This window comes from Eptatretus burgeri, chromosome 10 (assembly GCF_056783735.1).
Source record: "Eptatretus burgeri isolate ZD-2024b chromosome 10, Ebu_testis_v1, whole genome shotgun sequence".
Taxonomy (NCBI): domain Eukaryota; kingdom Metazoa; phylum Chordata; class Myxini; order Myxiniformes; family Myxinidae; genus Eptatretus; species Eptatretus burgeri.
This window is the reverse complement of record NC_140970.1, coordinates 71,747,948-71,775,838: the sequence shown is the minus strand read 5'-3', so window position 1 is coordinate 71,775,838 and position 27,891 is coordinate 71,747,948. Positions and strand designations below refer to the sequence as shown.

At 43.2% G+C, this 27,891-nt stretch overlaps 1 protein-coding gene and 1 long non-coding RNA gene across 8 annotated transcripts in view; one reads left to right on the top strand and one right to left on the bottom strand.

Moving 5' to 3' along the window:
- Positions 1-376: 376 nt before the first annotated feature.
- Positions 377-26,119, bottom strand: LOC147018849 (uncharacterized). Of its 3 annotated transcripts, XR_015062552.1 has the most exons (4): positions 25,806-26,119; positions 5,630-5,719; positions 2,592-2,658; positions 377-2,442 (listed from the first exon to the last, which is right to left on the bottom strand). It is a non-coding gene; the product is annotated as an uncharacterized LOC147018849 (long non-coding RNA). The 3 variants fall into 3 exon arrangements; XR_015062553.1 differs by lacking the exon at positions 5,630-5,719; XR_015062554.1 differs by lacking the exons at positions 5,630-5,719; positions 25,806-26,119 and adding an exon at positions 2,936-3,064.
- RBM22 (RNA binding motif protein 22) overlaps positions 25,121-27,891 on the top strand; it is a 50,756-nt gene continuing 47,985 nt past the window's right edge. The window contains exon 1 of one of the 5 annotated variants that reach the window (XM_085898921.1): positions 25,121-25,197. Coding sequence is in view for 2 of the 5 variants with exons in the window: in XM_085898924.1 (XP_085755050.1) it covers positions 25,212-25,265 (54 nt within the window). In the remaining 3 variants the exon portion in view is untranslated. Of the gene's footprint in view, positions 25,266-25,299; positions 25,542-27,891 lie in introns of those variants that run through there. The other 4 variants (XM_085898924.1, XM_085898919.1, XM_085898920.1 and 1 more) reach the window with 4 other exon arrangements.

Sequence of the window (27,891 nt, the reverse complement as noted above, 5' to 3'; positions counted from 1 at the left end):
TGGCCGCTTGAATTAATACACACCAGGAGGTTGACTCAGCCTGTCATCCTTCCGAGGTCGGCGAATTGAGTACCAGTGTACTGGGCCTGGTGTATGCCCCGGTTAAAATAGGTGTAACATATCCCTGTGTCGTAAGAGGTGACCAGGGTTAGGTCAGGAAGGGCATCCGGCGTAAAACCTGTGCCAAATGACAATGCGGATCATATGGATGATCCGCTGTGGCGACCCCTAATGGGAGCAGCCGAATGAAGAAGAAGAAGAAAATACTATGGAGATAGCTCCACAAGGGATTCATTATGTGTGGTATGTGCCTCCCCAGGGTCTCCGAAAACCATTGCAGTATGAACAGGAAATGATACGAACTCGATTCCTTTCATCCACGGATATTTCTCGTGTTCCTTTATTCTCTTGAGTCCAACTTCCATTCAGGACCAGAACAATTATGGTTAACCACTTTGAAATTGCCACTCTTTTATCCAATGCTGAAAATTATGCTTAAAAGACAATTTGAATCACAGATTTCGCACTGGTAATGGCAGGTTAAAAGTATCCAGCGAGCTGAAATGAAAAAGTGTAAACACACACATGAACACAGCACATGCGCAAAAGGCCTCATTGAGCATTTATCCGTCATTTTGAGTGTGTCATAATGTGGAAAGAGGTTGAAGAAGACATTGTAAAAGAAGAGGCTAAAAACAACATCCCAAATGCCAGCAGAAAGAAAAAGGCTCAATGGCTGTCAGAAGAGGCAATAAATATTGCAGACAGAAGAAGAGAGATGAAAACCAAAGGTTCTGTACATCAAGAGGGGGCATTGAGTAGTGAGATGCTGACTTTGAACGACAAGCTATGAAAGACAAAGACAAATATTTCAGAGGCACCCATAGAGATAGAAAGTGACAACAGAGTGAGAAAAACAAGAGATCTTTTTTTGAAAGATAATCGAGATCACAGGAGTGTGTCGTTCAAGGGTTGGGGTCATTGAGAGTAGAACTGGAAAATAACAGGAGAAAAGCCAATGGATACAATAAATCAAACTATAATGACATAGAGGCTGAAGTCAGGATTGGAGGAAAATGTATCAACAACCCAAGGTATGATGATACCACTCTGTTGACAGAAAGTAACGATGACCTGATGAAACTGCTGCAGACAGTGAAGAAGGAAATTGAAAAAGCTGGTCTTTATTTTAACCTAAAAATGGCGAAAATCTTGTCAACTAGGAAGATCGAGAAGTTCAGATTGGGAGACGATCACGTGGAGGTAGTGTTAAGTTTCATCTTCCTGGGTTCCAGAATTGAAGTGAGTGGACAATGTAGAGGGAAAATTAATCGATGGTTAATGTTGGGGAGAAAGGCAATGTCAAGATTGACGAAGATCTGGAAAGAAAAAGATGTACCAGTAGGGGGATGGTGAATGCTGTGGCATTTCCAGTTGTATTGTATGGATGTGAGTCATGAACAATGAAAAAGAAAGAAAGGAAGAAGATTGACATTTTTGAAATGTGATGTTGGAGACGAATGGCAAAAATAGGACGACTGGACCTGTAGCTTATCTGGGCCCTGGCTTAATGGTGTAACCCAAATTTGATAGAATTCTGACTGGTGTGTCTGGAGAAGAAGATTTTGGAAGGAATTTATGCGATTTTCCCCAAAATTGACTGTCAGCCATTTTGACACACTTCCGGTCATGTGATCGGCATGTCCTCCGCAATTTAACATCCCAACCCTGGCCTAATGTTGAAACCCAAATTTGGTAGCATTCCGATTGGAGAAGAGGATTTTTGCAGAAATTTACAAAGTCGGCCATTTTGACATACGAAAAGTCATGTGACCGGAGCTTTGCAATTCCTGTTACCAGCTCGGAGAGGAACGTTGCTGCCAAATTTCATCCACATTGGCCTAACGGTTTGGCCGGAGAAGTGAAAAAAGGAGACGGGCAGACAGATGGACAGACGGTGTGCAATGGCAATACCTGATCTGGAATTAAATTCCAGATAAGTTAAAAATTCAATGGACTGCAAGAAGACCAAACAAATCAGTACTTGAACAAATTAGACCACCGTGTACATTATAAACACCCAATGACGCTAAAAAATAGAAACCGTCATACTTTAGAGACATCATTGGTGCAGAAAACGAAAGTCTGGAGAAGTCAATCATGCTGGGTACAGTTTAGGGAAGAAAAGGAAAGGGCAGATCTTGTAAGTGCTGGATGGATGGGGTAAACGCTGCAACCAAGCTGTCTCTGCCAAAGCGTGGGGAAGCAGTGCAGGATCAGGACGTTTGGAGAAATCTGATCATCAATGTCACCAGAAGTCGACCATGACTGTGCAGAACTCGATAACTAGTTGTAGCGTCTTTGCCGTACGTCAGTAAAGAAAATCACTCCGGCTTTCTTTGACTTGCCTTTCATGTAAAACATGTTTTTTCAATGTTTATACTGTAACACAAAGAGTAATCGAGGCACATAATCTGAGACCTGAGAGTATGTGTTCTCTATTTTTTGTACAAATAATGTGTATTGAATAATCCCAATGTTGTGCAAGGTCCATCATAGAAATTCATGACTGTGTTTGTTTCTGCATCTACCTGCTTTTCTGCATGCGAGAGACCACCAAGCTCTACAAATTGGAGTGGTGACGGAACAGCACAAGCACTGTGGAGAGCACACAATTAGTTGTAATAGCAGCTTACCTGTAAGTATGTCAAAACAATACAAGCTTGGAGACACGGCAGAACCAAGCTCCTGCGGACATAGTAGGCATGCTGTGGGTTGGAACAACACTATACATGTTTTGTCAGACTGTAACTGACTCGTCATTACAATGCCCTGCCAACTCTAAAATAAAACACATTAGAGCTGGATACAAATCCGTTCGAGAATATCTTATCCAATTCCATGAACTTTGCAATGCCTGTAGATGTAGACTTACGGTAACTCGACAGAGCATCTGGAATTGAAGCGAAATTGTGTGATGCCAGAGCAGCATGAAAACAATATGGACTCCTGGTGAAGATAAACAGAAAGTGGGGTACCTTGATATCTACAGTGGTGCTGGTCCCGCTGGCCTTCATCAGGTAAAATGTACATTTGATGTTGGTTTTGAAGTCCGGAATGTGCAACAAAATTCCATGACGCAGAATTGTTGTTGCAGCTAGAAGGTGGAAATATAGTGGCTCTTGATGCTCAAACTCAATACCAAACAAACTGTTTGCCAACGTTGTATAAAAGAGCACATCTAACAGAAAGGATGTTAAGTCGGAGGATCCGTCTGCCAACACTTATATATTGGTGGACGTTAAATATCCCACGGTGTCTTTCATGAAGAGTAAGCGAGGTATTGCCAGCATCATGAAACAACTTAGAAATTCCTTTCCCAAAGCGTGAGTAGCAAGTGGTCTGGTTTTCCCGGGTAGTCCTTGGCACCAGGTTACACTGCTGGTATTACCTGTGCCACCAAAGGTGGATGGATGGAGCTTATGTGTTCACCCTTCTTTGTCTGTCTGTTTGACTGAGTGCAGGATATCTCAAAAAGTTGTGGACGGATTCGGACGACACTTGGTGGACAGGTTGGGTTTGTGACAAGGACGATTTGTTTCGATTTTGGTGAAGATTCGGATCTGGATACCGGAATTTTGAGAGTTATTTTTCACAATTGAGGGATAGGGGCCAAAACCGATTTACAGTATAAGCATGATATCTCAAAAAGCTGTGGACAGATTAGAACAAAAGTTGTTGGACAGGTTGGGTTTGTGACAAGGACAACATTTTTTTGATTTTGGTGAAGATCCAGATCCGGATACGAGGATTTTTAAATTTATTTTTCACAATTGAGGGATAGGGCCAAAAACGATAGATAGCACAATATCTCAAAAAGCTGTGCACGGATTCAAACAAAACTTGTTGGACACATTGGATGAGTTACAAGGACAAATTTATTCGATTTTAGTGAAGCTTCAGATCCGGATACTTGAATTTTAAGAGTTATTTTTCACAATTGAGGGATAGAGACAAAAACGATACACAGTATAGCATGACATCTCACAAAGCTGTGGACGGATTAGGACAAAAGTTGGTGGATGAGTTGGTGAGGTGACAAGAACAAGGCGATTAAATTTTAGTTCAGGTCCATCCGGCCTTACAGTGGGATGGAAAACGTAAAATGTTCAGCCTGGCGGAGATACTCCACAGAATACTCTACAGAGTATGTGCTCCACACAATGTCTTTCTAATCTCAGATGGTGGTTGTTGTGTGGGCAGCAGGTCCTGTAATATAAACAAAACCATGTTCTCACTTTAAACAAATGTTCACATGTCACGTGCAAACAGCCGTCTCCGGCTACGAAGGGCAACCATTTACATACTGCATTACAGTTGCACATGAGGATGAGGAACGAGGATAATAGCTTGAGGAACGTGACTCAGCTAATGCAATCGCTTGCTTATTTCAACACGGCTCACCACAGCCATTTAAATGTGGTCATGAACATATAAGCAGATTTTTTCTTGACATTGTTATTTAAGCTGATGCCAAACTTTCCCCGTATTGCAACCGAGCCACCACGTCCACAGACAGCAATGGCCGATATTCACCTTTTTCTTCATATTCACGTTCTCCTCACCTTGATCAGTGTCATCCGTCTCATGATTTGAAGAAACAATGTACGGTATGATAATCAACATTTACACTACATTCAATTTTTTTCTGCAGGTGTGTGTGTGTGTGTTTGTGTGTGTGATTGGTTGTTATCTCCATAATTCTGGTTTCAGAAGGTGGAACAGAGCCGTCTCAGGACTTGAAGTATCCACCTTCGTTTCGGTGAAGGATTGTGATTCATGGCCGGAGTTGTAAAGTTGTGTTGCTCTCAGAGTTTTGTTCCGAGGGCTCTTTCTAGGATCGTCACTGACCACCTGCACAGCCTCCAACTGTAGTTTGTTTGTGGTAATGTTCCCAGGGATGGTTTGTAGCATCTTTGTGAGGTTCTTCTTTATCATTCCCGTTGCTCCAATTATCAATGGTACAATTTTGGCGCTCTTCAGCTTCCAGGATCTTTTCACTTCATTCTTGAGGTCTTGATATTTGGTAATTCTCTTGGTTTCTGCATTCTTTAGACCAAATCACTGGGAACTGAAACCTCAATTAACAATGCCTTGTTTTCCTTTGAGCGTCTGAGTACTCCATCTAGTTGAAGTGCTTTGTTTTCTATGTTCACACTGCATGGGATCATCAGGTCGTACATGAGTGTTATATAGTTGTTTTCAGTGATTGCTTTTAGTTCATGTTTCCATGAGTTGTAGAACTGGGATGTTGAATTTCTGCAGATGTGCCAATAGATTACTCGACATCACTGGTTGTGCCTTTGTGTGAACTGACATGAGTGCTGTTCTGACATGAGTGTTTTTACCTCTCGATTTGAGGTGGCTCGTGCTTTCTGTTTCTATGTTGCAGAACCTACACTTGTCTGAATGACTCAGTCTTGTCATTATTAAAGCCATTTGTGTAGTGTCCCTGGTCTTGGGCATTTATAATGATCAATCTCTGTCCCGATTGACCTGACCTCTTCTTAGCCATTCCAGTTATCCTTTTTTTGTCTATCCCCAATCTATCCAACTCATTTTAGCTCACCTGGAATGTAGTTCCGGGGAGCTTATAGGGTGGTGGGTCGTCCATCCGTCCGTCCATCTGTCCACAATACTTTCAACTTCTTCTCTGAAACTACACATAGGATTTCAATGAAATTTGACCACAATGTATACATTAAAGTTTGTTCATGCCATAAAAAAAAATCGGGCCCGAAGTGGGTATATGGGGGTTGCCCTCCAAAATAGGTATTTGTTTTCTTCTCAAAAACTACACACACAATTTCAATGAAACTTCACCACAAGCTTCATCATCCATGATATACCAAAGTTTATTCATGCCAATATAAAAATCGGGGTCTAAGGTGGTGTGGCGGGGGGTTGTCCCCCAAAATATGTATTTGCTTTTTTATCCAAAACTACACCGACAATTTCGATGAAACTTCACCACAACCTTCATCACCAATGATGTACCAAAGATTGTTCACACCATTAAAAAAATCGTGCTCTAAAGGGGTCTACAGAGGGGTTGCCCCCCAAAATAGGTAATTGCTTTCTCCACATAAACTACACACATTTATGATGAAACTTGACCACACCCTTCATCACTCATGATGCATCAAAGTTTGTTCATTACATTCGAAACATCAGGCTCTCTGGAAGTGGAAGTGGGGTGCCCCTCAAAATATGTATTTGCTTTCTTATCCGAAAGTACACACTATTTTGATGAAACTTGACTACAACCTTCATCACCCATGATGTACCAAAGATTGTTCATGGCATTAAAAACTCAGGGTCTAAGGGGGACTAGGGGGGTTATCCCCAAAAGGTATTTGCTTTCTTTGCAGAAACTACACACACAATTCCAATGAAACGTCACCACAACCTTCATTATCCGTGATATACCAAAGTTTATTCATGACAATATAAAATCGTGGTTTAAATGGGTGTAAGGGGGTTTTCCCCCAAAATAGGTGTTTGCTTTCTCCTCAGAAACTACAAACACAATTCCGATGAAACTTAACTATAACCTTCATCACCCATGATGTACCAAAGATTGTTCATGGCATTAAAAACTCAGGGTCTAAGGGGGACTATCCCCAAGAGGTATTTGCTTTCTTCGCAGAAACTACACACACAATTCCGATGAAACTTGACTACAACCTTCATCATCCGCAATGTACCACCAATGAAAAAATTGTTCACACCAATGAAAAAATTGGGCTCTAAGTGGGTTTATGGGAGGGGGGCAGTTGCTCCTCACAAAATATGTATTTGCTTTGGTCTCCGAAACCACACACACAATTCTGATGAAACTTGACGACTACCTTCATCACCCGTGATGTACTAAAGTTTGTTCACGACATTAAAAAAATTGGGGTCTAAGGGATCAGATCAAGTGATCCTTGTTATTCTACTTAAATTATTCTACATGGGGGTTGCCCCCCAAAATATGTATTTGCTATCTTCTCCAAAACAACACATACAATTTCGATGAATCTTGAGCACAACCTTTATCACTCGTGATGTACCAAAGTTTGTTCATGACATTAAAAAAAAACAATGGGTACTTACTTTCTTCTCTTACAAATTTTGTGGGTTATTCATGCCTACCTGTGGTTCTCTCATTATCTTATCCAGCTGCTACCAGGTGAGTGCCCAGGGGTATTGCCGCTATGTTTGTAGAACATTTTGTGGATAGTGAGGAGTTTCCGTGTTTTGATATCTGGTTTTCTTATGTCAACTTGTGGCCAGTTTACTATTCCGCAGCTGTATTGGAATACTGGTACTGCTATTTGGTTTATGGCTTTGATTTTGTTCCTTGGGGAGAGGTATGTTTTCAGGATCAGCCTCTTTCGATGCAGGTATTCTTTGGCAATTGTTTTGCGCATTTTCTATGACATATTTGGAGGCCCTCTTGTACTCCAAGGTATTTGTAAGATGATTCGTGGTCTATCTCCTGTATTGTTGTGTCAAGGTCGATTTTTATGTTGTCCGTTTTTGTTGATCTACCTTGTACGAATGTACACTTGGCACACTTATCGAAGCCAAATTCCATTTGGATGTTGTCAGAGTACCGTTTCACAAATTTCAGTTGTTCTGCCAATTTTTCGTCATTCGGTACAAAGAGTTTTAAATTATCCATGTAAAGGAGATGTTTCACCTTTGTTGTTTCTTTGGACATTGTTTTATTGGTTGTTAGGGTGTATCCACGTCCTTGCTCATTGATGAGGTTACTTAGTGGATCCAGTCAGGCAAAACAGGAGGGGGGAAAGGCTGTCTCCTTGAAAGATCCTGTGTCGTATCTTCACTCCTGGTATTTTGATCTTTCCTTCTGAATGCTGCAGGATTCGAGTGGTGTTCCTTGATCCATAGCTTTCTCAATCAGATTGATTATTTGGGGATTTATCTTGTAGATTTGCACGCACTTTATCATCCATAAATGTGGGACACGATCAAAAACTTTTTTTATAGTCTATCCAGGCTGTGGACAATTTGGTTCTCTTTTATTGCAGTTTTCAGTTTTCGAGTATGCCCTTGTTTTGCGGTGGGTGCTCTATTGTTCCATAACATCCTCTCTTGCATTCCTTGTGTTCTGCCTCCACGTCTCCTTGTTGTGTTGGGTCGTGAAACATCATTTCTGTGATGATTGCTGCTAAACGTTTGTATGTTGTTGGTAGACAGGTTATTGGCCGGTATTTGTGAGGTAGTTGGGTTTCTTCAGATTTTTGGATGAGGAAGGTATTACCTTCTGTGAGCCACTGATCTATTTCCTGCTCCTCTGGGATAAGTTAATTGAATGCTCGAGCGTAGTGAACGTGGAGAGCATCGAATTGCTTCAGCCAGAAGTTCAGGATCACATCTGGGCCAGGGTTTTTGAAGTTTGCCATCTTTACAAGTTGTTGTCTTGTGTTATTCTACTTAAATTATTACTCGGGGCATTTTCTTGAGATGTTGATTCTTCTCTTCCAAGTTTCAGATCCGTTCAGCCTCCTTCTTGTGCTCTTTTCAATCTTCATACATTCCTTTCCAAAATTGTTCCAGTTCATCTTTTTCAGGAGGATGTGACGTGTGTGTGTGTGTGTGTGTGTGTGTGTGTGTGTGTGTGTGTGTGTGTGTGTGTGTGTGTTTGTTGTTGGTTGTTATCTGCATATGCGGGGTTTCAGAAGGTGGAATAGGGTCCTGCCAGGTCTTGAAGTATCCCCCTCCGTTTCAGTGAGCTGTGAACTTTTCTTGTTACCTCCACCAACAAAGGTGGGTGGAGGTTATATTTCCACTCCTGTCTGTGTGCCTGTTTGTCTGTCTGTGAGCAGGAGATCTCATAAAGTTGTGGACGGATTCGGGCAAAATTTGGTGGACAGGTTGAGTGTGTGATAAGGACTAATTGATTATATTTTGGTGAAGCTCTGGATCCGGACACTATAATTGTTCAATGATTCTTCACCATTGAGAGATACGACCAAAAATGATATCGAGCACAATATCTCAAAAATATTATCGACAGATTCGGATGAAGAATGAAACTTGATGGACAGGTTGAGTGTGTGACAAGGAAGAATTGCTTCGATTTCGGTGAAGATCCAGATCCGCATCCGGATACGAGAATCTTTCAAAATTTAAAGTGATTCTTCAACATTTCGCATGATATTTGAAAAGGTTGTGGATGAGTGAAGACAAAACAAGGTGGATGAGTTGGTTCCAGTCAAGTGACAAGGACAAGCCAATTCAATTTAAGTCAATTTAAAAGGGGTAGAGCACGGACGCTGGGAAGTCAATGGCAAACAACCTGGTATAATGCTTGCCAAGACACTACTTCGGCAGCACTGACCGCTCTGTAAAGAGAGTGTGGTACATTAGAATCAGTATGAAACAAGAAAAATAGCAACCAGAGATTGCAGACCCTCAACAGGACTTGTTTTGTGTGATGTTTATGTAGTTTTGTGTTTTGTATTTTGTATGGCATTTGTGTACTGGTGTGTTACATAATTAATAAGACACATAATTAGAATTGCCACTTTATAACTGCTGGCAGTGATGACCGGGTACCAAGACATCCTGCTTTGATCGGACACCTGGCGAACAAACAAACAAATGAAAAATCACTCAGTCACAACTTGGCGAAATGGAACAGCACTCGGTAGGGTACATACCTCCGCCAGGTTGAATGGTTTACATATTGTATCCCACTGATAGGTCGGATCTGATTCCGGACCTGAACCAAAATCGAATCAATTAGTCCTTGTCACAAACTCAACCGGTCCACCAAGTCTTCACTCTCCGCAGATCTGGATAAAATCACAAACTGGTCCAACACGTGGAGCATTTCTTTTAATCCTGACAAATCTCACACTCTCACTATGGCTCTCCGAAAGGACCATCTGGAAATCCCCCTATCTACTTTCTCGCCAACCCTCTTGAAGAAGTCCTTTCGTTCAAGCTTCTGGGTTTCACTATCTGCCATGATCTTTCCTGGGAAAGCCACATTTCCAAGCTGGCCTCCAAAGCCAGTTACCGACCGGGCATCCTCCGTCGTGCAAAGTCCTTCCTTGGCACACCTGAGATCCTGACCACGTACAAAGCTTTCGTCCACAGCCTGATGGAGGACTGCTCTCCCCTTTGAACTGGTGCTCCCACCTCTCACCTTTCTCAGCTCCACGCTGTGCAAACCAAGACATTTAGGATCATTGGTATCTCCCTTGATAAGGCTGAGTCTTTGGGCAGGTTGGTGGTCTTTCTGTCTTCTGCCATCTCCTCTCCGGCTTCACCCCCCCCCCCGCTCTGTCTGAGATATGTCCACCCCCCATATTTCTGCAAGGCGCTCAAGGTCCACCAGCAACCCCCTTCTCGTAAAACTACCAAAATCAAGAATCACTGCTGACCTTCACTCTTTTATTCCTTTTTCCCCACCTTTGGAACAAACTCCCACACTCTCTTCAATCCCACTCTTCCCTCCAGGTCTTCAAAACAGCTGTTCACCACCATCTCTTATCTTCCTCCATCGAAAAGCACCATCTTTTTTACCCCCGCTAATCCACCCCAAACCCACCTGCTCCAAATTCCCTGCTTTCCTTCCTGAAAGTCCCTGTCGTGTAAGGACCTGAACGTCCCTGTCGTGTCCATCTTGTTTACCCTGTGTACCCCACCCCATCCCTCTCCCTTCCACAGATCGCCTCATGTCTCTGTTCCACACTGTGTTTTTCCTCCCCTCTCCCACCCCTCTTGTCTCCTGCTCCCATTGTTGTATGTTCTGTGTGTTAGCAGCTCTCCAACGAGCCTCGACAATTTTTTCCAAAAAAATAAAATTCAATCCGAATCCGTCCACAACTTTTTAAGATATCATGCGATATGGTTTTTAGCCCAATCTCGCAATGATGAAAAATCACTAAAAATTAAATAATTATCGTATCTAGATCCGGATTCGGATCTTCACCAAAATCGAATCAATTCTTCCTCGTGGCACTCCCAACCTGTCCACAAAGTTTCTGCAGAATCTATCCATAACCTTTTAAGATATCGTGCTATTATATCGTTTTTGGCCCTATCTCTCAACGGTGAAGAATCACTTTGAAAATTCTCAGGTCCGGATCCGGATTTGGATATTCACCAAAAAAGTAAGCGTTGCTGTCCTTGGCCGGTCACCGGCACACAAACATTTTTTCAGAACGATTGCTTGAAAACTGTGGCCAAAAATCGCACAACAAAGAAACAGACAGACAGACAAACACTACAGCCCAACGTACTTGGCAAAAAAAAACAAACAGACAAACAAACAAATGAAAAATCACTCATAGAGTTACAACTTGGCAAAACAGCACAAAGTAGAATGGCACTCAGTTGTGCACATACTTCTGCCAGATGGAGCAGTTCACGGTTTGTATCCCACTGATGGGCTGGATCCAAACCAAAATCCAATCCGATTGTTCTTGTCACCTATTCAACTCATCCACCTTGTTTTGTCATAACTCGTCCACAACTTTTTGAGATATAGTGATATATTTAGTTTTTGGCCTTGTCTATCAATTTTAGAAATTAGGCCTGTGTTGACCTTTTGACTTTAAAATTAATTGGTCATTGAAGTCAGCGACCTGACATGAAAATGCTCTTCAAATTTCAAGTCAATCAGATGAAAATTGAGGATTTTAGAAAATTTGGCACATATTGGCCTTTTGGCCTATTTTGACCTTTTAGCCTATGTTTACCTCAAAATGAATAGGTTTTTCAATTCAGAAATTTGACATGAAAATGCTCTTCAAATTTCAAGGCAATTGGTTGAAAATGGATATGAGGAGTTGAGAATATTTTGGCCCAAATTGGTCTATTGACCCAGTTTGACCATTTGGCCTATGTTTACCTCAAAATTAGTAGGTGGTTGAATTCAGTGACCTGATATGCAAACGCTCTTCAAATTTCAAATTAATTGGATTAAAATTGAAGATTTTAGAAATTTGGCCTATGTTGACCTTTTTGGTCTATGATAACCTCAAAAATAATCAGTGGTTGAATTAACTGACCTGATATGCAAATCCTCTTCAAATTTCAAGTCAATCAGATGAAAATTGAGGATTTTTGAAAACTTGGCTCAAATTGGCCTATTGGCCGATGTCGACCTTTTTGGTCGACCGAATGTAACGAAACTTGAATACGGAACCGTCGCAGGGTCGGTGACATTAATCTCTAAAAATTTCAGAACGATCGGTTTCGCGGTTTGGACTGGAGACGAGCGGACAGACAAACAAACAAACACACGAACACACAAACAAATGCACAAAGACACAAACAAACGGAGGCGATCAACATACTTTTCAAAAGAATTTTTTTTTTTTGCCAAGTAATGAATGAACAAGTTCGAATTGCGAACATACCCCGTGGAAGTTCATTCGTACAACTCTCAGGTGAGCGATAGCACGGACGACGGATAGTTTTGAAATTCTGTAAGATTTTCATCCCATCAGAAAAAGAAACCACAACCCCTCACAAGAGTGAGGTTAGTTTCATATCATCATTTGCGACTTATTTTTGCATTGGGCATCGCCAAGCGCATTAAAAAAAATTTTTTAACAACAATTTTAAGAAAATGGGCCTAAAGGGCAGGAATCGCACTTTAGGCTCAGTTAATGCCTGGGGGATGGTCTCCAGAATATACCTGTCAAGTTTGGTTCAGTTCCGTCCACTAATCACTGAGAAAAAGCAATTTAAAAAAAAATTGGGCTGAGAGGGCCGTGTGTCGGCCCAAAGGGCCATAATCTCACTTTGGCCTCAGTTAATGGCTGCAGAGTGACCTCACGAATATACCTGTCAAATTTGGTCCGGTTTTTTTCACGAATAACCGAGAAATAGCAATTTTAAGAAAATGGGCCAAAATGGGCCGTTCTCCGGCCCAAAGGGCCGCAATCGCACTTTGGGCTCAGTTAATGCCTGCACATATGTGTCTAGGATATGCCTGTCAATTTTCATCGAATTCTGCTCACGGATAATGGAAAATAGACGTTCAAATGAACTGTACACAAGAAAAGAGAGAAGGCGAGCGGCGCTGGGTGGAAGACCCCACGGGGTAAAGATCACTCCCAGTGACACTTGGCGAAACAGAACGACACTCGGTGGAGCGCATCTGTCTGCCAGGCTGAACAGTTTAAATTTTGTATCCCACTGATAGGTCTGATCTGAATCTTAATCAGAATCGACTTTCGAATCGACTTCTTGTTCTTTCGAATCGAGTTAATCCAAGCTTCATCAAAATCGAATGGACTTGTTCTTGTCACCGAACCAACTCTTCAACCTCGTTTTGTCACAAGTCATCCACAACTTTTAGAGATAACATGCTGTACATAGTTTTTTGGCCCAGTCTCTCAATGGTGAAGAATCACCTGAAAAATTCTTGAATCCGAATCCGGATCTTCACCAAAATCGAAACAATTAGTCCTTGTCACACACCCAACATGTCCACAAAGTTTCATTTGAATCCATCCTCAACTTTTTGAGATATCATGCAATATATCGATTTTGGCCAAATCTCTCAATGGTGAAGAATCAATTAAACATTAAATAATTCTCGTCTCCAGGTCTACATTCGGATCGTCACCAAAATTGAATCAATTCTTCCTGGTGGCACTCACAACCTGTCCACCAGGTTTCGTATGAATCCATCGATAACTTTTTGAGATATTGTGCTATTATATCGTTTCTGGTCCATCTCTCATTGGTGAAGAATCACTTTTAAAATTCTCAGATCCGGTCTCTGAATTCGGATCTTCACCAAAATTAAGCGTTGCTGTGCTTGGCCGGTTACCTACACACACACACACACACACACACACACACACACACACACACACACACACACACACACACACACACACACACACACACACACACACACACACACACACACACACGCACACACACACACACACACTTTCAAAACGATTGCTTGAAAACTGTTACCAAAATTGTGTGACAAACAAACAAACAGACAGACAGACAGACGCTATAGACATACTTGGCAATAATAAAGTTTTCGCCCAAGCAACAAACCGATCAAAATGCAATCCGGTCTCATTCAACAATGGTAAATACTAGGTAATGTATGTTACTCTATTTCCTCCCCACTCCCCTAATCCTCTCATTCTCTTTCTCTTTCTCTTTCTCTTTCTCTCGCTTGGCACGCACGTGCAAACGCAAGGGGCTGTTGCTCAGTCTCTGGCGGTACGTGTGGAGCCTGTGTTGCTTTCTCTCTTCTTATCATCTTCTCCTCTCTCTAATGTATTTTTTGGGGGTGTTCCTTGTGTATAAATTGTTATCAATGCTTTATCGATTACTTAAAAATTGAATTGGTTTCTTCTCTTCTTTTTTCCACTCTTGTATATAATCCTTTGCTTTGTTGTATTGAATTTTTACCTTTTATACTTTTTTTTTTGTAATAAAAGTCAGTCAGTCAGTCAGTCAGTCAGTCAGTCAGTCTCTCTCTCTCTCTCTCTCTCTCTCTCTCTCTCTCTCTCTCTCTCTCTCTCTCTCTCTCTCTCTCTCTCTCTCTCTCTCTCTCTCTCTCTCTCTCTCTCTCTCTCTCTCTCTCTCTCTCTCTCTCTCTCTCTCTGTCTCTCTGTCTCTCTCTCTCTCTCTCTCTCTCTCTCTCTCTCTCTCTCTCTCTCTCTCTCTCTCTCTCTCTCTCTCTCTCTCTCTCTCTCTCTCTCTCTCCCACTCACTCACTCACTCACTCACCACTCACTCACTCACTCACTCACCACTCACTCACTCACCACTCACTCACACACTCACTCACTCACTCACCCACTCACTCACTCACTCACTCACTCACTCACTCTCCCTGCTGGTCGTTGGTAAGTCGTGCATGGGTGTGGCGTCATGGCGGCTCTGTGTGTGCAGCTGTGAGTACTGTGCTGTGTTAGTGTTGTTCCTGTCCCTATTTCGTTTCCCTCTGTGTCCCCGTACGTGTTTGTGGAGTTTTTTTCCCTGTTTCCCTTCCTGCTGAGACGAGAGAGAGAGAAGGAGAGCGCGCACGGTCGGTGCTTTGTGGGTTTTCCTTGAAACCTTCGGGTTTCTGGGCCTACTTTTTCATCTGCCTTGTTTTCATAGGCCTGCCGTTTATCGGTGGTTTCGCTTCTTCCTTATACTCTTCCTTTCCCTTATACTTCATTTGACCCCACTTGCTGGTTGCTTGTGACGGTTTTCCTTTGTTAAACTTAAACTTCTCTTCTTTTGCTTTAAGCTATGGCAAACGGACGTTTGCACAATAGTGTGTACGAGTCACTCACTCGGAAAAATGGAGTGACAATTACTCCACCTGATGGAGTTAGTGTTGAGAACGTGGTGATGGCTCTGGGAGAGCTCGTAGGAATCGAGAATGTTCTCGCCGCTTCGAAAATGAGCCAACGTGTCGTGGTTTTCTTGTCGGAGGAGCGACACGTGGCTCAGGCGGTCGAAACCGGTCTATCCGTACCGCCAGACGTCTTCGTTAACGTTAGTTATCTCAATACGATGGCGGTAAAATTAACACTGTCTAACATCCCGCCCTTCTTCTCGAGTGAGGAGATTGTTGCTGCATTAAGCGTTTTTGGCACAGTTGTGTCACGAATCTCCATGATTCCACTTCGTCTGCGCTCTGACGCTTCGGTTCGCCACATCATGTCGTTCCGACGTCATTGCTATATCATTCTAAAAAACAACGCTCAATCGCTCAATGCAGTTATGACTTTAAAAAATAAAAACCGCAATTACCAGATTTATATCGCAACGGAGACCACAACTTGTTTTATCTGTGGTGAATCGGGACATTTAAAAAGTGATTGCCCCAAGAATATATTAAGTGGCATATCTAGTGTGGTCGAACCCATTGAGACGAATAGTGGTATATCTAGAGTTGGGAACGTTGGTGACGCTTCAAACTCGAACAATCTGCCTGGGCCGCCGAGAGTGGAGGTAAATCCCCCCCCCTGACAGATGACGAAAGCTTCACCGTTGTTCCTTCAAAAAGGAAACATAAATTGAAGCATTTAAATGATAACAATAGTCAAGATGTGACGGCGAGCTGTGCAAAAAAGATGGCGTCGGCTGCCGAGAATAATGACTCGTGTTTGGAAGCAACAATAGATGCTCTTTTGAAAACGAAAAATCGATTTGATGTAATTGCTCCAGAGGATGATGACTTTTTTGTCGGTGGGGTTGGTGAACATGAGGAGGAGATTGGTTTTGTGCAGCAGGGAGCACACGTGACCACTCCCATAGTCACAGGCACCTTGGATATTAACACCGAATCCACTGTAACCCCCCTCCCTGAAAAGACCAACAGTGAAATGTGTACCGTTTCTAAGTCACCAATAACTCCAAACCTGGTTGAATCAGGGTGTAAAGCTTCAACTAGTGAAACACCAGGTTCATCTCAAGCGGAATATAACGTTCCTTCCATTAGTATTCTTCCTTCCTCCCCGTTTTCTTCACCCTCCCACTCCTCCTCCTCCTCCCCTCCCACTTCTAATCTTCTTCCTCTTCCCACAACTCCACCTCCCCCTCCACCTCCCCCACTCCTCCTCCCCCACTCCTCCTCCCTCCACTCTTCCTTCCCCGACTCCTCCGACTCCTTCTCCCCTTTGGAAGCGGAATGTGAGGCTTCCTTTATTAAACCATCAGCTCCATCTTTGGAGCATAACGATAATGTAATGGACACCAATCAGTACTCGGATTATGATTCGGACGGGGACTCATCACTTGCTTCTTGTGGCAGTGCTGAAGCATGGAATGATCCAGTTTCCCAAGATTCGGAGAGTGTTACCAGTGTTCCACCTGCCGATATCATAAAGTTTCTTCATGACACCTTTCGCAAGAAACATGTTAAAATTAAAAACTTTTTCCCTGACTTATCCGGCTTTATAATCTGCTGCGAAGCTTTTGCTCCTCAAAGCCGGACAGCTTGGTGTGACGGAATCACAAGTGTATCGACTCCGGAAATGCATCCTCAAAGCAAAGAATGAGCTGCAGACACAGAGAGACTAAGTTTTTGACACACCCTAACTCTATGTTAGCCTATGGCCTTCTCTATAGCGAGTTTAAATATTAATGGGGGACGCTCCTCCATCCGTAAAGCAGAAGTTAAACAGTTTGTTGAGACCAATCACATTGATGTTTTGCTTTTGCAAGAAACAAGATGCAGCTCCTCTTGTGCAAGTGAATGGCAAAGGATAATGAGGGGAAAATGGTTTTTTAGTAGTCTGGAACACCCAAGGGCTGGGGTGGCTGTTTATATACAACCTTCCTTTTTCAGTCCCAGTGTTGTTTTTAATGAGATTATCAAAGGGTATTTGATTTCACTCACCTTCACACACAATGGCTTTAAACACACCGTACTGAATGTCTACGCACCGAGCGATAGCACAGAGAGACTCGCCTTTTACACACACTTAGAAACGTCTCTTGTACACATTGATTTTGATGGACTTGTCTTCTTGGGTGGAGATTTTAACTGCACGATGGACCCCGCCATTGATCTTAATGGAGAGGAGCCGCACCCAGCAAGCGCAGTGCCTTTGTTGAGAGCCTTGTCCAAGTTTTCCCTGGTTGATGTGTGGAGAATCCGCAATCTTTCTCTCCGCCAATACACGTGGAGTCGGTGTTCAAAAGGCCACCTATCACTTGCAAGATTGGACCGTTTCTACATCAACAGTACCTTTTTAAATGTTGTGAGCAATATGGACATTATTCCGAGCGGCTTCTCAGACCATCACATGGTCGCACTTCGGATTCACCAACCAGTTCGGAATCGTGGTGCTGCCTACTGGACCTTCAACGCAAGCCTCTTGGATGACCAACTGTTTGTCGATGCCTTTGGTGTGTTCTGGAGAGCCTTGCTCCAACGTAAAACTTCCTTCCCCTGCCTTGGAAAATGGTGGGACAACGTCAAAGTGCAAATAAGATCCTTTTGCCAACAATATGGAGCCTACCACACCAAATATGACTCTGCCCTTCAATCCTTGCTTGCCAAAGAAATATTATATTTGCAGACCAACCTCTTGGCCTCAAATCATGAAAGAACCAACCTCTTGCTGGCGAAGAAAAAAGCTCTTCTTGCTGGACTTTGTGCAAAGCAAGCCAGAGGAGCGCTGATTCGTCTCCAACTGGAGAATTTGTGCTACCTGGACACCTCCTCTAAGTTCTTTTTTGGACTGGAAGATCAAACAAAGAGAAGTCAGCAGATAACTTCAGTAAGGACAAAGGAAGGAAGGATAACACACAATCAAAAAGATGTCAGAGCCTCACTCAGACACTACTTTACTGAACTTTATCATGCTCCGAAAATCGACAACAAAATGGTAACAGTGCTGACTTCTTCCTTACCTCCCTTGTCAAAATCTGCAGTTCTACAAATGGACAAGGAAGTAACTTTGGAGGAACTCCAAGCTGCTCTTCAAACTCTACCCTCGGGTAAGGCCTCCGGCCTGGATGGAATTCCTGCGGAATTTTATAAAACCTTTTGGGACCTCCTCGGACCAGAACTACTTGAGGTTATAATCGACGGTCGACGATCAGGCTCACTACCATTAAGCTGCCGGAGGGCTGTCCTCGCCCTTATCCCCAAAAAGGAGACCTTCAGCAACCACACAACTGGCGTCCCATCTCATTAATCTGTGCAGACTACAAAATATTTTCCAAGGCCCTTGCCAACCGCCTTAAAGCCATAATCGAGGAGATCGTACACCCAGATCAGTCTTACTGTGTCCCGAAGAGGACAATTCATGACAGTATCTTTATTGTGCGTGATATAATTGACATCTGTTCTCTTGAGCAAAGGAATGTCGGGTTGGTGTTCTTAGATCAAGAAAAGGCCTTTGATACCATTGATCATTTTTATCTTTTCTCTGTTTTACGGGGGTTTGGTTTTGGGGAAAATTTTATCTCTCATGTGCAGTTACTGTATAACAACACTTTTAGTCTCTTAAAGGTTAACAACATTTTATGTCCCCCTTTCCCGGTTAATAGAGGCATTCGTCAAGGGTGCCCTTTCTGGCCTCCTGTACTCTCTTGCGATTGAGCCTTTGCTCGTTCGGTTGCGTGCACATCTTCTTGGTTTCCTTCCTCAACCAATGGCGAACCCGTTTAAAGTGATTGCTTATGCAGATGATCTTTGTGCAATCGTTCGCTCGATTGAGGACGTCTCAGCCTTGGTCCGTTGCATTCATGAATTTGGTTTGGCAAGTTCCACAAAAGTGAACTGGGGAAAAAGCAGAGCTCTCCATCTTGGTCCACAAAATGGCGCCATTCCTCCGACTCTTCCCGAGAAACTTAAATGGGAAAGGGATGGAATTTTTTACCTAGGCGTCTTTCTTGGAACTGAGAACTTCATTTTAAAAAACTGGGAATCTCTAATAATTAAAACTGAGAGACGTTTACGAAAGTGGAAGGGCTTACTTTGTCAACTCTCCTATCGGGGCCGAACCCTTGTTGTAAACAACCTTGCAGCATCAATGCTTTGGCACGTTTTTATAGCACTGCAGCCCCCAGATTTGTTTCTTAAAAAATTACAATCAATTCTTATTGACTTCTTTTGGGGAGGAAAGCATTGGCTCCAACCTGGTGTGTTAAACCTGCCTGTTGCTGAAGGAAGACAGGGGCTGATTGCTATTACCAGCAAGGTGATGGCTTTTCGCCTCCTTTCGCTTCGCAGACTGCTGTATACGGACGTCTCGTGGAAGGCCTTGGCTCACTGCCTGCTTCGGCAGGCGGGGAAACTCGGCTACGATCAGCAACTGTTCCTTATTGACACCAAGAAAGTTGATATAGCATCAGTCCCCCTGTTTTATAGAAGCATGCTGAAGGCATGGCAGGCAGTCACTGTTCGCCGAAATAACAATGACTACTCCCTGGAAATGTTTTTAAATGAGCCTATCTTTTTAAACCCCATTTTTGAAGGGGTCTGCAGCAATTATATTCTTGTGCAGAAGTTTATTGATGCTGGATGTACGAAGGTAAAAGATCTCCGAACTCCTTCTCCTTATAAGTGGAAGCCAGCTGCTGACGTCGCTGTGGCCACTGGAGTGAGATCCATTCGAATTATTGGGAGAATCTTTTCTGTGATTCTGCGCTTTTTCAAGCAAACTAATCTGAAATGGATTCCACAGGTAGAAGCTAACCTTTGTTTATCCCTACATCCCTTTCCAGAGCTTTTGCTTCATTTTCAAGGTTTCACCTCCTTTAAATTGATGGAAAAATCTTCTGTTTACGCTTTGTGTGTTAAAACCCTTGTTCCCGATAGACCTGCGGAACCACAAGCACATTGGGGGAGAATGCTTCAGACCACTCATTCTACTTCGATCAACTGGCATGTTATGTACAAGGCACCCACTGCCAAGCGCTCCGGAGATTTGCAGTGGCGACTGGCACATTACATTTTACCATCCAATGTTTTATCTCATCGTATATCTCCCGATAACACAGAATTGTGTCCCTTCTGCGGTGCCACAGAAACTATTTTTCACATTTTTATTGATTGCTCAAGGTTGGCACCCCTTTTTACAGTCTTATCACGTGCTATCCGGGACTCGGCCTAACTTTTACTTGTTGTGGTTTTGCTTACGGTTTTAGCATCTTCCACCAGCGTAAATACGAGTGCCTGTTAGCAAATTATTTGTCCTCTGAAGTGAAGCTTGCTATATACATGTCAAGGAAACGCATAATTCAAGATGTTTGTGATTCTGTTTCCGATGTTGTTTACCTCTTTAAAACCTTGGTCACAGCACGCGTGCACCTTGAAATTCATTCCAGTGATTGTACACTGTTCTCACAACAGTGGTGTGTGAACACATCCTAATGTGAACTTGTTGATGGTGTACTTACATTGAAGTTTTAATTTACCTTGTTTGTTTGTTTGTTTGTTTGTTTATTTATTTATTTATTTATTTATTTATTAATTAATTAATTAATTAATTATCTTGTGATTCGTATAACTCAAAAAGTATTAAACCGAATTGCATGAAATTTGGTGGGATGATTGGTTATTAGCCAGGAAGCATTCGATTAGATTTTGGGATCGTTCGGGTCAAAGGTCAAGGTCAAGGTCACGAAAAGGTCAAAATCGTCTTTTTACGATAATACAGTCAATTTTTATTCAATTTGCATGCAACTAACGCCAAAATGTTCAGAATGCAACGCCTCATCTTGTGATATGCAATATGACACAATGACGCCCATACTCTTGTTACTGGTTAGGGGTCAAAGGTCAGGGGGGTCATGACCTTGAAAAATATGCGGTTTTTGTCATAACGCGGTCAATTCTTGTCCGCTTTACATGAACCCAGCACCAAAATGTTCAGAATTTAATGCCCAATCTTGTGACACAATGACGTCATAACACGTCACCGGTTGGGGTAAAATGTCGGGGGGGGGGGGTCACGACCTTGAAAAATATGCGGTTTTCGGCATAACTCAGTCAATTCTTATTCGATTTGCATGAAACCAGTATCAAACGAGATTACCTTCTCATGTTGAAACGTATTCACCGAGCTTGCGAGTGAAGACTCGCCAAAACGACGTGAGTTGATTGTTGTTTAGTCCGTAGCCCCCGAAAGTCGGGGGGGGGGGGTCATGACATTATAGATATGTGGTTTGTGTCATAAGACCATTCATATGAAACCAGTTCCCCACACTCATACCAAGAACAAAAAAAGTAGTGGTGGCGAAGGTATGCGCTCTATGAGTGCCCGTTCTAGTTCTCTCCTGTGGCTCCACTATAAATACATTGCCATTTTACCTTCTCTCTTCTCTTCTCACTCTTCCAAGAGCCGATATTTCGTATAACAATACTAAACCCCATTGTGACCAGTATTACTCATTCCATTTGAACTCGTTTACGACTCACTTAAATATCCTACTTACACTCCCGCATGTTAAATGGCACACAATGACCTGTCTTTTCGAGGGACACAATAAAACATTTAAAGTCTAGAATCTATCTGCAGACAGGACAGCCAGATTCACGTCGCCACCAGGACAGCGTGCTCTACGATGCTGCACTGCATCAGGACAGCTCGCCTGCTGAGCCCGTCAAGGATCAATCCCAGACGAGATGGGAGGCGAGCAAGAAGCTTAAAACGATCCCAATTAACTCTTTGAAATATGCACAATCTTTTAATGATCGCTGACCTCGGACAACTAGGTCATGACATCATGCTTCCTTCGGTGTGGTTTATATCGTTTGATTGAATTATTTTATATTGTACAAGTGAAACATGGAAATTTTACATCGACCGGCAATTCAATTCGATTCAAAAAGGGTGCATCGCATATTGAAATGGTTGATGGTGGTGAACTCGGCACAGATGATGGTCTAAAACGGCAGCACAAGGTAAGTGGAGCATCAAGGTGAATATACCTGAACGATTAAAACAAAAACAAGTCTGACGACGACGATGGTTCACGAGTGGTATTTGACGATGTAGATTGTTTCAGAAGTCGAGGATGAGACAATGTGATAATTTTTGACCAAGTTATAAAAATGATCAACATGATGTGGTACGAGTGATGGGTTATTCGCTGCAAAATGTCGAAAACCCGGTTTCGTTCAACAACTTTCAAAATTTGACCTTTGCATAACCTTGAAAGGTCACAAAACAATGTTGTGGACATTAAAATAAGGAAACAGGATACGTGCTATAGCTTATTGGAGTTAGTTCGTCGAAGAAGGTCGAAAACCCGGTTCGATTCCCACAACTTTGAAAATTTGACCTTTCTGAACTTTAAAGGTCAAAGGTCAAGGATTATGACCTTTGGTGCAAAACTTCCTCTGGAACATTCCAGGAACAATATAACGTCATATAGGCTATATGGCATTTCACACTCATCGGATTATCCATACTTGGGTGAAATCAGCGTAAAAACAAAGTTGAAGGGGGCGCCACGGGCAAGGTGTTCGAGATAGAGAAAAATGGTTTCAAGACTTTAGGTGGGGAATGACCTCAAGATTATGCATAAAAAATATTGTCATCCTCGCTCTCAAAGTTTGGGTGGTTGTATGATTTTTATGTCAAAATTCGAAATTTTCCAAGTTTGTGAGCTTGTGACCCTGACCTTGGGACGAAAATGAAAAATCGAGCTCCGTGAGGCTATGCAGGTGCCATTGTGCTAACCAAATACCGAAACCCCTGCCAGATTCGACAAACCCCCTAGGAGAAGATGCAAATTGAAATCGGTTACCCCCTAAAAACACATGTTTTTTTTTTTTAATGGGCACACCAAGCCCATTTTCAGGAAAACACAACTAGATCATGATATAAACCTCCCACCAAAATTTTATCAGGATCAGATCAAAACCCACGGAGCTATGCTCGGGACAGACAGACAGACAGACAGACAGACAGACAGACAGACAGACACACAACAATAACGAATATAGTGGTCACTTATTTTCTTTCGTGAAAATATTTTTTCGTGAACCAATAAACATGAAGTTCAGGGTGCGATGGATCCCACATTATCCCGTGAACCTTCAGCACAGCAGGTGTACAGATATGATGCAATGATGGTGATGATGATGAATCTGTTGCTGCTGCTGCTGCTACTGATGATGATTATGATGATGTGGATGATGATGATGATGATGCAGATGCTGATGACATGATGATATGCAGATATGATGCTGATGATGATGATGATGCCAATGATGATGTCATGCTGATTTGCAGATCTGATGATAATAATGATTCTGCTGCTGATGACATGATGATATGCAGATATGATGATGATGATGATGATGCCAATGATGATGACATGCTGATTTGCACATCTGATGATTCTGCTGCTGGTGACATGATGATGATGATTCTGCTGCTGCTGACGTTATGCAGATATGATGATGATGATGATGATGATGATTCTGCTACTGATGACATGTTATGCAGATATGATGATGATGATGATGATGATTCTGCTGCTGGTGACATGATGATATGCAGATATGATGATGATGATGATGATGATTCTGCTGCTGATGACATGATATGCAGATCTGATGATGATGATGATTCTGCTGCTGGTGACATGATGTTATGCAGATATGATGATGATGATGAAGATTCTGCTGCTGATGACATAATATGCAGATCTAATGATGATTCTGCTGCTGATGACATATGCAGATACGATGATGATGATGATATGATATGCAGATATGATGCTGATGATGACATGATATGCAGATATGATGATGTCGATGCTGCTGCTGGTGACATGATATGCAGATATGATGCTGATGATTCTGCTGCTGATGACATGATATGCAGATATGATGCTGATGATGACATGATATGCAGATATGATGCTGATGAATCTGCTGCTGCCGCTGATGATGATGATGTTGATGCTGCTGCTGATGACATGATGAAAGCAGATATGATGATGATGATGATGATAAATGTTCTGTTGATCGTGATGATGATGATGCTGATAATGTTGGCCTGTTGCCGATTGCTGATCAATGTGATCGCATCGGTCGAGCGATTTCTTGAGAAGCAGGATAAGGTCCTTCCACAAGACAGCGTCCCACACACCTAACCTGCAGCAGCGCTGGATGGAACAAATGCGTTCACTGAACTTACAATGGACGATGTTGAAAAAATTAATAAATAGTAGATTGTGTATGAATGCAAATAATATTATTTTGTATGTGAAGGTATAAACTTTCTGAACGTCCATGTATTATATATACCAGTTACATTGTGTTAAAAAACAAAAAACATATATATACATATATATATATATATATATATATATATATATATATATATATATATATATATATATATCGTATATTTCAACTTTGCTGAACTCTTCCTTGTCTTGTCTTGTCTCCTCTCCCTCTTCCTCCTCCTCCTCCTCCTCCTCCTCTCCCTCTTCCTCTTCCTCTTCCTCTCCTCCGCAGTGATCAACTCATTCCCAACTGTATAGATCTTCATCACCCATTGATTCTTGAATCGGCCGAAAAGCTTCAATTGGTGAAGCGTCGCCGTGACGTCACACGGCGTGATTACAATTGGCTGATCGTTCGACACGTGACCCGCACTTCGACAGTTCGACAATCGGTTCCGCCCTCCTCGCGTGTGTGGGGAGAGGAAGCGGGTAAGGCTTCCAACATGGCGATGTCCTTAAGTTCGAACACTTACAACCGGCAGAATTGGGAAGACGCGGTGAGATCATTTTGCCTTTATGCCGCCGGACGATAGAATCAGCAGTTGCGATTCGTGTGCGGAACACGAGTACATGTCCGGACAGGACCGGTTGAGGTCTACGTAGTGTGCGCCTTGATGAATGAGGCCTAGACGAGTCCACGTAGTGTGCGCTTTGATGAATGAGGCCTAGACGAGTCCACGTAGTGTGCGCCTTGATGAATGAGGCCTAGACGAGTCCACGTAGTGTGCGCCTTGATGAATGAGGCCTAGACAAGTCCACGTCGTCCCCTTAAGGCAAGGCTCTTGGCAGCGTCCTCACGATAGCCGTCGCTGCTTGCGCGGTCCAACCGGTGTACGATTGGTGTTTAAACCGAGGTTTGGGGAACTTACAAGTCAAAGTGTCACGCACGTACACGTGTCCGCACACTCAATTACCACGGCTTGTGTTCACGTGTGTGTGTGTGTGTGTGTGTGTGTGTGTGTGTGTGTGTGTGTGTGTGTGTGTGTGTGTGTGTGTGTGTGTGTGTGTGTGTGTGTGTGTGTGTGTGTGTGTGTCACCTGGTGACGAGCTCCTTGGAGCTCACCCGGGGAGGTCTTGACGTTCCAGAAGCTCTCGTCGGTCTGGAGATGGCGCTGTGCTCCTCCGCCGAACGGTGATGCTCCATTTAGGTTTGTTGCTGTTCAACCTTGCTGGACATTTCGACTCGTGACGTTCTTTATTTCGGTGCTGATTGTCATGAAGGTTTGTCTCTGCCATCTTCAGTTCGATGTGGCTTTCCCCATTGGTGCTTGTCACCCGGATTACTTTCTTTGCGCTGGCAGGACGGTCGAGACGGAGAGGGACGGCACACTCGCTTCGAAGCCGTTTTAGGCTGCGTTCGAATCCCGACCCAGCTATAAACTACCGTTCTGGTCCTTCATCAGTGCGTGTGCCGCATCAATGTAACAACGATGGATGATGGACGTTAAGCTGGGCGTCCCGTCTGCCAGCACGAGTTGGTGGAGTAGGCGAGCTATCGCCGGCACCGTGAACGCATTACAACTTCTTGTCCGATTGCTGGGAAGGCGATGGCAAACCACCTCGTATAACCCTTGCCAAGAAACTGCAGCTCACCTGAACCTGCCTTCAGGCAGAGCATCAGCATGCAAAAAAAAACCCCCATAAACCTTTCTTTACTCCTATTGGTTTTGTAGAAATACTGTTAAAACATGATCATTACAGCAATATGCAGCTCCTTCCTGCTGGGAACGCTGCTGTGCTTCTGATGCAGTGCCCCCTTGGAGACTACGATAACTCGCTCTTCGTGAAAACACACCTTTAGATCTTTGCCCTCGACCGGTGATGGCACATGGGTCCTCCATTTAATGTTCTTGCAATGTATGATGCACACACATTGACAAATCACCCTGCATGTGAAACACCAGGGTGGAACTTGTAGAGCTGGTCAGAAGCCTGGTGTTCGCTCAGTGGTTAGGGTGGTGGCTTTGGATCCTAAAGTCCTGAGTTCAAGCCCCTTTGGGTCGCTGAATTAATGCACCAGGAGGTTGACTCAGCCTGTCATCCTTCTGAGGTCGGCAAAATGAGCACCAGTGCACTGGTAAGGGGGACACTGAATCAGCGGCATAGCCACGTCCCAACCAATGATGCAACCAACAGCCACAGGCTGCACTCATTGGAGAGAGAGCTGGTCAGAGCTTGAAACCGAGGCAAGACCGCTCGAAGGTGCACACTTCTTCGCTATCCTGTTAGCTCATTTAAAACGATGATAAAACTTCATGGTGGCAATAAAATGTTGCTGTGTTAACGGGAAAGCAAAAATGGATGTTGGGTTCATTTGCCTGTGTCACAAAGCTTATGATTGTAACTTTTATTTTCCTTTTGACAATTGTTAAACCTGCACATAACGACCACCTCCACATTTGTTCCTTACTCTGAGAATATTTGGATTTATTATCCAGTATGTCTTGGGCTGGAAATATGGCTTTGAGGTGCGCACACTCACTTCAAAGCTGTTTTCATTGTAACTTTTAGGGGGCGTGAACTATGGATCAGGTTTGTGGATTGGAGTTGTTATGTTGTTGAGGGGTTTTGCTGAAGTGTCATTGCAATTATAAGCATGCATCTCCATATAATTCACTATTCTGTGATGTGGCAAGGGCAGCTGCTTTGTAAATTATTATCAATGCCCCTCTCTCCTCCTTACCTTCTCCCTCACTCCCATACTACTCTCTCACTCTCTCACTCTCTCACTCTCTCACTCTCTCTCTCACTCTCTCTCTCACTCTCTCACTCTCTCACTCTCTCACTCTCTCACTCTCTCACTCTCTCACTCTCTCACTCTCTCACTCTCTCACTCTCTCACTCTCTCACTCTCTCACTCTCTCACTCTCTCACTCTCTCACTCTCTCACTCTCTCACTCTCTCACTCTCTCACTCTCTCACTCTCTCACTCTCTCACTCTCTCACTCTTTCCCTTTTTCCCTTCCTTTCCCCCTCTTTTCCCTCCCTCTCTCTCCTCCCTCTTTTTCCTCCTCCCTCTTTTTCCTCCTCCCTCTTTTTCCTTCTCCCTCTCTCTCCTCCCTCTTTTTCCTCCTCCCTCTCTCTCCTCCCTCACTCTCCTCCTCCCTCTCTCTCCTCCCTCAC